Source organism: Sinocyclocheilus grahami, unplaced genomic scaffold, assembly GCF_001515645.1.
Source record: "Sinocyclocheilus grahami isolate Dianchi unplaced genomic scaffold, SAMN03320097.WGS_v1.1 scaffold302.1, whole genome shotgun sequence".
NCBI classification, from domain to species: Eukaryota; Metazoa; Chordata; class Actinopteri; order Cypriniformes; family Cyprinidae; genus Sinocyclocheilus; species Sinocyclocheilus grahami.
The window spans coordinates 97,078-108,900 of record NW_015505481.1 but is presented as its reverse complement, the minus strand read 5'-3'; the positions used below and the strand labels follow the sequence as shown (position 1 = coordinate 108,900).

The following is an 11,823-nucleotide window of genomic DNA, read 5'->3' as shown; positions in this document are numbered from 1 at the left end:
TAACCTTGGCCAGTTCTGTGCCTTGCCACAATTCTGTCTCTGAGCTCTTCAGGCAGTTCCTTTGACCTCATGATTCTCATTTGCTCTGACATGCACTGTGAGCTGTAAGGTCTTATATAGACAGGTGTGTGGCTTTCCTAATCAAGTTCAATCAGTATAATCAAACACAGCTGGACTCAAATGAAGGTGTAGAACCATCTCAAGGATGATCAGAAGAAATGGACAGCACCTGAGTTAAATATATGAGTGTCACAGCAGAGGGTCTGAATACTTAGGACCATGTGATATTTCAGTTTTTCTTTTTTAATAAATCTGCAAAAATTTCAACAATTCTGTGTTTTTCTGTCAATATGGGGTGCTGTGTGTACATTGAGGAAGAAAAAATGAACTTAAATGATTTTAGCAAATGGCTGCAATATAACAGAGTGAAAAATTTAAGGGGGTCTGAATACTTTCCGTACCCACTGTATAATACTCTGGATTTTCAACAATGCTCATGGAAAGAATCTGAGGCACACTGAATAATTTCACCTCATCTTTCAGTTTGTAAAAATAGTAATGTAACAATAACATTTAAATATGATTGTTGAAGGTGGAAGAACTCTTCTTGTGTTTTATGAATGTAATTCTTGTGGGAGAGTTTAAAACCTCAGATCCATGTAACTGCACAGAATCAGTTGGTTAGCACACAAAGTATAATGCTATAGCACGTCATGTTTATGAGCACGGTGCTTTTTCTAGTTTGCATAACTGCTTTCATTGCAATTACTACATATCCATTTCCCATTTGTTTCTTACAAACAGAGAGATGAGTCAAAATCATAGTCTGTGGTAATCAACAGCATGCCATAGATGTGATTGAAAACAACTCAGATTACTTTAATAAACACTTCCGTTCAAAAGATTGAGGCTGGTAAGATTTTTTTAATCATGCTGTATTTCAAAATACAGTAATAGCAGCAATACTGTGAAATATTACAATTTAAAGCAACTTTTCTGTGTGAACACGTTAAAATGTCATTTATTCCTGTGATGCAAAGCTGAATTTTTAGCTTCATTACTCCAGTCTTCATTGTCACACAATCCTTCAGAAATCATTCTAATACACTGATTTGATGCTCAATTACTATTATGAATATTGAAAACAGTGCTGCTTCATAATTTTGTGAAAACACCAAGACTTGTTTTCCCCCAGGATTCCTTGAACAGGTGGTAAAAAAATAAATGAATAAAAAACAGCATTTATTTGATATAGAAATCTTGTAAGAACTGTATTTACGGCCACTTTTGATCAATTCAATGCATCTTTGTAAACCTTATTGACCTCAAACTTTTGAAGCACGTGTATCTATTTTTAACATGTTAACTAAAACTATGAGTTAGTTAAGAGAACTCCCCTGATATTAATAAACCCGGGGGCCATCACCAAACTTGCTCTAAGTTTGGGGACATTTGCATCCAACAGCCAAACGGCTGTGAGGCCCCCTGAATACAGAGAGGAAAGAGAGAAAATGTGAGACTTGCCTCAGCCTGTGCAGGGCAACACTGAGACTCTGCCTCAGCCAGTCCCATGGCATTGCTACAAGGAGAAGAGAAATCCTCAGTTTAGGACAACAACCACAGTGAACTACAGTCACCTTCTTACCTGCCTCTTCCTGAAAACCACAAGTAATGAGCCTTAGCCTGGACAGAAATGATTCTCAGGTTATTTCAGTCTCTCAAGACAGTGATTTTCAGGAAACTGCTATCTGAATGGTCTAGCAGCCATATGTCCTTGCATAAGCAGCTGAAAATTTAAAGGGGTCTTATACATGTCCACTGTGTTATTTTTTCTCCCATCAAAAATAGTCATACTTTGTTTATTCCATGATCATTTATCACCGTGTCACTTTCTGTTGCAGCACAAACTCTTATATCGTTAGTTTGTCTGTTGTTCACTGACGTCAGAAGCTGGGAGATGTTATGATGATGGTCTTTTTGGACTGAGGAGGATGTTTTGCGCTGCAACAGTTACATCAAGTTGACATGGTGCTAAACCCATTTATCTCAAAAGATCAAGGAAAACTTGATTCCTCGTGATTTGACCCCTTTAAATCCAAACTTTAATATGAAAGGACCATCAAACGTGGATGCAAATGCTTCAGTTTCCCTCTCACCCACAAACACGTCCCAGCACACTGCAATCACACAGCTTTCATACAAATAAACAACAGCCATCACGTTGAGCATTTGTAGTACAAACCTTGTGAGGTTGTCCTTTACTTGCTAATGAAAAAAAACAGCCGTTAGATTTCAATAGTTTATTACAATTAACAGTGGAACAGTACAGATAGCATTCACAGGAGTCTTGTGTTATTGGCCCTACAGAGAGAACACTGTAAATGTAGACAAGCAGACATAGAAAAATAAACCCAACAGTGACAGCTATCTGAAGCCCTCACCAAGCAATGCTGGGGACGGGACGTCCAACAGCACCTATGGGTGCTGCGAAGGCTTCACACTTTTAGTACAGTAATAGTATATTTACAGTGACTTGCCTTGTTAAAGGTGCTGTACGAAACTCCAGCCGCTTCAAATTAATACGAACCATATTTACTACACTTCACTTCTAAAAACCTAAACAAAACATGAGAAAAAAGCCAGACTGAATGATCTGCAACAAAGGGTAGGTCCAAATAATAGACTTGGTAAAATCAAATGTCCCATGCGTTACACAGTTTGATTACTCCATCTCCTCATTGCAAGAAGGGTTATGGTTACTGATCTGGATTGTAAAGCACGCCACTAGATGGCAAAATGGTTGAATCACCAAACCTAATGAAGACCGGTGGTGACGCTTCAATATCGGCCTCCAGGAGACATTACAGGAGGTCTCATGCCAATGGCGGGCCGAGGGGCTCCCTGGTAGGGAGGGACCATGGGTGGGGCTTGTCCATAAGGAGGCATTCCCCCTGGGACGTACCCAGGCACTCCCTGCAGCGGAGCACCGAATGGCCCTACATGAGAGGAAATTGATTAGCTGCATTTGAAACTGATTTTTATTTTATTTTATGGTTTTATCTTACGCTGTTATTCTTCATTAATATACACTACTGTTCAAAAGTTGGTTGGTAAGACTGTTTCATTATTTTTGAAAGAAAGGAGTCTCGTTTGCTCATCAAAGCTGCGTTTATTTGATCAAAAATATAGCAACAACAGTAATATTGTGAAATATTACTATTTAAAAAAAAATCTGTTTTCTATTTTAGTATATTTTAAAATGTAATTTATTTCTGTGATGCAAAGCTGAATTTTCAGCATCATTACTCCAGTCTTCAGTGTCACATGATCCTTCAGAAAGTGTTAATTTTGACAGCATATTTTGATTTAGTCAGTCTTTTGATGAAAATGCCATTTAGTTTGTCATATTTTAGCCATCTGAATTGTTTTAGCTTTAGTCTAGTTTTGGGCGACTCGATATCATACAATTTTAGTTGACTAAATTTAAAGGGTTTAGGTAAAATTGTAATGCATGATTAGGTTTTTTATTTCTGTTTTGGTTATTTTAGTACATCAGGTTAAGCTAAAGCTCAAACTAAATGAAAAGTATATATATATACACATATACATACATACATGTATACATATATATATATATATATACACACACACACACACACACACAGGTTATATATATATATATATATATATATAATTATTTTTTTTTCATTTCAGATAACATTTATTTTATTTCAATTAATTATTTTATGGTTTTAGTTTTATCTATAAAAACCTGATACTAGTAAAATGTATTAAATAATATTTTGAATAATGTTCTTAGTCTGTCCATCCTGAGATGGGGAATCCCAGACAGAAGCTACAATAGTTATTCATTAAATGGAAATGAAATGAAATACAATTTATGTACCCAAAATATGAATAATGACCAGCAAAAAAAGCTTGAAATGCCCCATGACTCTTATTTTGAAATGTCTACACAGTGGACTGTACAGTAGCAGGCTGCTCATTCAAGTTCAGATGAGGGAAATTAAATATGCATTCATTACAACCATCTAAAACATTACCATATAAACATTGTATAGTAAACATTGTCAATTCATCAACATTAGTTCATAAGCAATTTATTTGAAATAATAACGTCAATGTATTTACTCTCTCACCTTTGATCAATTTAATTGCATCCTTGCTGAATGAAAGTGTTCAAAATCTCACTGCCCCCAATTTTTAAACAGTAGTGTAACAAGACTTTTCTTCTCTTATTTTGAAATACAGGGGGCATTCCAAAAGTCTGAAAGCCCTCAAATGCACCCTACCTTGCATGGGATGCCTAACACCCGGCTGCTGTGCAGGAATGCCCTGCAGAGGGGGCAACACACCCCCCATCGGTGCAACTGGTGGGGAAGTCACGTGGGCCTGTCCTGCACTAGGGACTTTACACTGGTAGCAAGGCAGCTGTGCTCGCAACTCCTCCTGTCAAACACAACGCAAAACACACAAGCTGGTAAGACATAAATATGGGCTTTTTTGCTTGCTTTATTTCTTCTGTGGAACAAAGGATTTTGTGACGTCAGTGTGATCTAGTGTTGTTTTAGTGGCATTGACTTTCAATGTATGGAAAAAAGCATTATTTAAATGTATGTTCCGCAGAAGAAAAGTCTCCGGTTTGGAACAAGACAGTCTGGAATAACCAAACAGGTGTTTTATCAAATGAAAGCATGCACCGTTCCAAAACTCCAGTTATTCCTGCAAAGGTTAAAGATCAAAGCACAGAAACAAGTTCACTTACCAGTGATATATCTTCATCAGGGTGGATCAACTTACTGGTTGCACTGGTGGTGGTGAGGGTGGCAGGCTTACTTGTGACTGGGGTGCCCGGTTTGGCCACAGTGCTGCTCGTGTTGGCCGTAGCAGTGGCAGAGGACTGGGTGTAAGCTGGGAATGTTGGTTTGGGAGCAGCAGAAGGTGGTGCAGAGGAGCTCACCGCTACACCAGAACCAGCCTGCTGGACCTGCAGAGAGAGACCAATTAGACACATTCAGTGATTCAACTAATTCTGGCCAATATACCACTTGATTTGATGTTTTGTTATTTACTTTATCTAGAAATAAAGAACAAGCACATTTTTCAGGCAAACACTAATATTTAAAAAAATTTTAAAACACTAATAATTTCATATCACTATATATTACATACAGTACACTCTAATAGTGTGATGTAAATTCACATGTAGCATTAAAAACTAGTGATTTCAGTTATTAGCTTTTTTTTTTTTTAAACAGCTTGGAATTACTATCAGCCATAACATTCAGTCTGATCAGAATTATAAATTTTAACATCAGTGCATCCCCAACAAAGGCTTTAGGTGGATCATGATCAAGTGTCCAAATACTTTTTTTGGGGCCTACATACAGTGACAACGTGATTATGAAGGTGGATTTTACACAACTAAAAACCAGAAGAGAGAGAAACAGACTGAGTTTAAATAAGATAATTAAGCAGTCTGTCATTTCTCAGCCTCAATTGAAATCAATCTCTTTCGAAGCACTACAGACGTCCTCTAGATCAAAGTCAATTATTCTAAAAGGCAGTCTGACGTCTACATGCTATCAATAGTTTTATGAAGCAGCTCTTTCACCGAGTCAGCAAGCTACTGCATACTTGGGACAGCGGTTTAGAGGATGCTGACAAACTGTCCAGACTGGAGGAGCCCGAGCTTGTGCTTGGAGCTCGAGTCCCCATCTGTAGCATGGAGAGAGAGCACACAATAAAGACCCTAAACTGTTTGATTCGGGACATAACTGCTGCTCATCAAAACTATCATCAACACACTTAACACTGAACCTCAGTTTGTTTAAAATTAAGCTCTCAAACTACCAGCTCTAAGGTTTTTTTTAATGGATCCTCAAGTGTTAAAAGTTGATCCATTAATACAGCCCACAATTCAGTTTTCATAAGCTGGTTTCATTGGTCTTCATAGGGTTTAACGGCTGGTCCAGTCAGGATAGTAGTTCATTTTTTTTTTAAATTTTGTCTGTCAACATTTTCATTGGTCCAACATAAACAATAATCAATTTCATTTTAAAAATATAAAGCAAAACTTTATATATGCATCAGAAATTCAATGGTTTTTAACAAAATAATAATTAATACACTTATGGGAAACCAATGGCTTGGATAATTTGAACTTAAAACCTCTGTATTAGGAGCACATCTGCAAACCTGAAAGTATCACTGTCAGTGGCATGAAGTGACAACAATAGGTTCCTTTACATGCATTAATTATCATCAATCTAATTTCTGATTCTGAATGTTCTTTTTATTTGAACACTAACATTTTCACCAAAGCTACTGTGAGTATAATAGGGTTGTGAAGGTGAGGAAATTTTCCCACCGGTTAATCGACATGTGACAACACCGGTAATACCGGTATCACCGCGGGGGCATTCCCTCTTTTCCTTCTCTTTTAAATAGCTTGTAAAAGCGGCGTGCGCATTTTACTTTCACTTTCAAATAGTGGCAATTCGGAGTAAAGCAATTGTTCATTTTTAGTTCGTTTGAATTTTACCTCTTTTCCTCGCTTTCCTTCGCTTTTAAATAGCTTAAAAGCACCGTGCGCATTTTACGTTCACTTTCGAATTAGCGGCAGTTAGGCGTCAATTGCTTGACTGCAACAAAATACAACGTCAAACTCACTTTAGCATATATATATAAAACATAGAACTTTTAACAAAACAAATAAAAATACACCATGCTATAGGGCAGTGCCTAATATAAAATAACAAATAACTTACATAAAGTTTAAATGTACAAAACTGGAAACAAGTAAACATGAATAATATATAACCAAATAAATAAGAAACGTAGAACGTTTATTAGCAAAACGAGTAAGAAAGCTTGGAGGCACAGCATACACATTGATGTCAAATAAAATAAATAAATGACACAAAGTTTAAATAAAGTAAAAATCAGCAAACAATGTGGAACCAATTAAATAAGAAACGAAAAAAACTTCCAAAATCACCTTAGATAAACGGCAAAAGACAACAGGCTTTTCAAAATCCAAAATATTGCCAAACAGGCGCTTTTGCATTTAGTTTCGAAACTAAATCATCCGTGATCGTCTTGTCTGTCTCGACTCACTCTCCTTGTCAGTCAGCTCGACTCACTCTCCTTGTCAGTCAGCTCGACTCACTCTCCTTGTCAGTCAGCTCGACTCACTCTCCTTGTCAGTCAGCTCGACTCACTCTCCTTGTCAGTCAGCTCGACTCACTCTCCTTGTCAGTCAGCTCGACTCACTCTCCTTGTCAGTCAGCTCGACTCACTCTCCTTGTCAGTCAGCTCGACTCACTCTCCTTGTCAGTCAGCTCGACTCACTCTCCTTGTCAGTCAGCTCGACTCACTCTCCTTGTCAGTCAGCTCGACTCACTCTCCTTGTCAGTCAGCTCGACTCACTCTCCTTGTCAGTCAGCTCGACTCACTCTCCTTGTCAGTCAGCTCGACTCACTCTCCTTGTCAGTCAGCTCGACTCACTCTCCTTGTCAGTCAGCTCGACTCACTCTCCTTGTCAGTCAGCTCGACTCACTCTCCTTGTCAGTCAGCTCGACTCACTCTCCTTGTCAGTCAGCTCGACTCACTCTCCTTGTCAGTCAGCTCGACTCACTCTCCTTGTCAGTCAGCTCGACTCACTCTCCTTGTCAGTCAGCTCGACTCACTCTCCTTGTCAGTCAGCTCGACTCACTCTCCTTGTCAGTCAGCTCGACTCACTCTCCTTGTCAGTCAGCTCGACTCACTCTCCTTGTCAGTCAGCTCGACTCACTCTCCTTGTCAGTCAGCTCGACTCACTCTCCTTGTCAGTCAGCTCGACTCACTCTCCTTGTCAGTCAGCTCGACTCACTCTCCTTGTCAGTCAGCTCGACTCACTCTCCTTGTCAGTCAGCTCGACTCACTCTCCTTGTCAGTCAGCTCGACTCACTCTCCTTGTCAGTCAGCTCGACTCACTCTCCTTGTCAGTCAGCTCGACTCACTCTCCTTGTCAGTCAGCTCGACTCACTCTCCTTGTCAGTCAGCTCGACTCACTCTCCTTGTCAGTCAGCTCGACTCACTCTCCTTGTCAGTCAGCTCGACTCACTCTCCTTGTCAGTCAGCTCGACTCACTCTCCTTGTCAGTCAGCTCGACTCACTCTCCTTGTCAGTCAGCTCGACTCACTCTCCTTGTCAGTCAGCTCGACTCACTCTCCTTGTCAGTCAGCTCGACTCACTCTCCTTGTCAGTCAGCTCGACTCACTCTCCTTGTCAGTCAGCTCGACTCACTCTCCTTGTCAGTCAGCTCGACTCACTCTCCTTGTCAGTCAGCTCGACTCACTCTCCTTGTCAGTCAGCTCGACTCACTCTCCTTGTCAGTCAGCTCGACTCACTCTCCTTGTCAGTCAGCTCGACTCACTCTCCTTGTCAGTCAGCTCGACTCACTCTCCTTGTCAGTCAGCTCGACTCACTCTCCTTGTCAGTCAGCTCGACTCACTCTCCTTGTCAGTCAGCTCGACTCACTCTCCTTGTCAGTCAGCTCGACTCACTCTCCTTGTCAGTCAGCTCGACTCACTCTCCTTGTCAGTCAGCTCGACTCACTCTCCTTGTCAGTCAGCTCGACTCACTCTCCTTGTCAGTCAGCTCGACTCACTCTCCTTGTCAGTCAGCTCGACTCACTCTCCTTGTCAGTCAGCTCGACTCACTCTCCTTGTCAGTCAGCTCGACTCACTCTCCTTGTCAGTCAGCTCGACTCACTCTCCTTGTCAGTCAGCTCGACTCACTCTCCTTGTCAGTCAGCTCGACTCACTCTCCTTGTCAGTCAGCTCGACTCACTCTCCTTGTCAGTCAGCTCGACTCACTCTCCTTGTCAGTCAGCTCGACTCACTCTCCTTGTCAGTCAGCTCGACTCACTCTCCTTGTCAGTCAGCTCGACTCACTCTCCTTGTCAGTCAGCTCGACTCACTCTCCTTGTCAGTCAGCTCGACTCACTCTCCTTGTCAGTCAGCTCGACTCACTCTCCTTGTCAGTCAGCTCGACTCACTCTCCTTGTCAGTCAGCTCGACTCACTCTCCTTGTCAGTCAGCTCGACTCACTCTCCTTGTCAGTCAGCTCGACTCACTCTCCTTGTCAGTCAGCTCGACTCACTCTCCTTGTCAGTCAGCTCGACTCACTCTCCTTGTCAGTCAGCTCGACTCACTCTCCTTGTCAGTCAGCTCGACTCACTCTCCTTGTCAGTCAGCTCGACTCACTCTCCTTGTCAGTCAGCTCGACTCACTCTCCTTGTCAGTCAGCTCGACTCACTCTCCTTGTCAGTCAGCTCGACTCACTCTCCTTGTCAGTCAGCTCGACTCACTCTCCTTGTCAGTCAGCTGGACTGGGTGTAAGCTGGGAATGTTGGTTTGGGAGCAGCAGAAGGTGGTGCAGAGGAGCTCACCGCTACACCAGAACCAGCCTGCTGGACCTGCAGAGAGAGACCAATTAGACACATTCAGTGATTCAACTAATTCTGGCCAATATACCACTTGATTTGATGTTTTGTTATTTACTTTATCTAGAAATAAAGAACAAGCACATTTTTCAGGCAAACACTAATATTTAAAAAAATTTTAAAACACTAATAATTTCATATCACTATATATTACATACAGTACACTCTAATAGTGTGATGTAAATTCACATGTAGCATTAAAAACTAGTGATTTCAGTTATTAGCTTTTTTTTTTTTTAAACAGCTTGGAATTACTATCAGCCATAACATTCAGTCTGATCAGAATTATAAATTTTAACATCAGTGCATCCCCAACAAAGGCTTTAGGTGGATCATGATCAAGTGTCCAAATACTTTTTTGGGGGCCTACATACAGTGACAACGTGATTATGAAGGTGGATTTTACACAACTAAAAACCAGAAGAGAGAGAAACAGACTGAGTTTAAATAAGATAATTAAGCAGTCTGTCATTTCTCAGCCTCAATTGAAATCAATCTCTTTCGAAGCACTACAGACGTCCTCTAGATCAAAGTCAATTATTCTAAAAGGCAGTCTGACGTCTACATGCTATCAATAGTTTTATGAAGCAGCTCTTTCACCGAGTCAGCAAGCTACTGCATACTTGGGACAGCGGTTTAGAGGATGCTGACAAACTGTCCAGACTGGAGGAGCCCGAGCTTGTGCTTGGAGCTCGAGTCCCCATCTGTAGCATGGAGAGAGAGCACACAATAAAGACCCTAAACTGTTTGATTCGGGACATAACTGCTGCTCATCAAAACTATCATCAACACACTTAACACTGAACCTCAGTTTGTTTAAAATTAAGCTCTCAAACTACCAGCTCTAAGGTTTTTTTTAATGGATCCTCAAGTGTTAAAAGTTGATCCATTAATACAGCCCACAATTCAGTTTTCATAAGCTGGTTTCATTGGTCTTCATAGGGTTTAACGGCTGGTCCAGTCAGGATAGTAGTTCATTTTTTTTTTAAATTTTGTCTGTCAACATTTTCATTGGTCCAACATAAACAATAATCAATTTCATTTTAAAAATATAAAGCAACACTTTATATATGCATCAGAAATTCAATGGTTTTTAACAAAATAATAATTAATACACTTATGGGAAACCAATGGCTTGGATAATTTGAACTTAAAACCTCTGTATTAGGAAAATTTTGTCTGTCAACATTTTCATTGGTCCAACATAAACAATAATCAATTTCATTTTAAAAATATAAAGCAAAACTTTATATATGCATCAGAAATTCAATGGTTTTTAACAAAATAATAATTAATACACTTATGGGAAACCAATGGCTTGGATAATTTGAACTTAAAACCTCTGTATTAGGAGCACATCTGCAAACCTGAAAGTATCACTGTCAGTGGCATGAAGTGACAACAATAGGTTCCTTTACATGCATTAATTATCATCAATCTAATTTCTGATTCTGAATGTTCTTTTTATTTGAACACTAACATTTTCACCAAAGCTACTGTGAGTATAATAGGGTTGTGAAGGTGAGGAAATTTTCCCACCGGTTAATCGACATGTGACAACACCGGTAATACCGGTATCACCGCGGGGGCATTCCCTCTTTTCCTTCTCTTTTAAATAGCTTGTAAAAGCGGCGTGCGCATTTTACTTTCACTTTCAAATAGTGGCAATTCGGAGTAAAGCAATTGTTCATTTTTAGTTCGTTTGAATTTTACCTCTTTTCCTCGCTTTCCTTCGCTTTTAAATAGCTTAAAAGCACCGTGCGCATTTTACGTTCACTTTCGAATTAGCGGCAGTTAGGCGTCAATTGCTTGACTGCAACAAAATACAACGTCAAACTCACTTTAGCATATATATATAAAACATAGAACTTTTAACAAAACAAATAAAAATACACCATGCTATAGGGCAGTGCCTAATATAAAATAACAAATAACTTACATAAAGTTTAAATGTACAAAACTGGAAACAAGTAAACATGAATAATATATAACCAAATAAATAAGAAACGTAGAACGTTTATTAGCAAAACGAGTAAGAAAGCTTGGAGGCACAGCATACACATTGATGTCAAATAAAATAAATAAATGACACAAAGTTTAAATAAAGTAAAAATCAGCAAACAATGTGGAACCAATTAAATAAGAAACGAAAAAAACTTCCAAAATCACCTTAGATAAACGGCAAAAGACAACAGGCTTTTCAAAATCCAAAATATTGCCAAACAGGCGCTTTTGCATTTAGTTTCGAAACTAAATCATCCGTGATCGTCTTGTCTGTCTCACCTCACTCTCCTTGTCAGTCAGCTCGACTC

General features: G+C 39.7%; 1 protein-coding gene across 3 annotated transcripts in view; it reads right to left on the bottom strand.

Moving 5' to 3' along the window:
- Window positions 1-1,755: 1,755 nt before the first annotated feature.
- The window catches only part of LOC107601239 (BUB3-interacting and GLEBS motif-containing protein ZNF207-like), a 23,713-nt gene continuing 13,645 nt past the window's right edge, over window positions 1,756-11,823 (bottom strand). For 2 of the 3 annotated variants that reach the window (XM_016293339.1, XM_016293337.1), the window contains one exon: window positions 1,756-2,996. In XM_016293339.1, coding sequence (XP_016148825.1) covers window positions 2,839-2,996 — 158 coding nt within the window. In that variant the 3' untranslated portion in view covers window positions 1,756-2,838. The remainder of the gene's footprint in view (window positions 2,997-11,823) is intronic. The other variant, XM_016293338.1, reaches the window with a different exon arrangement.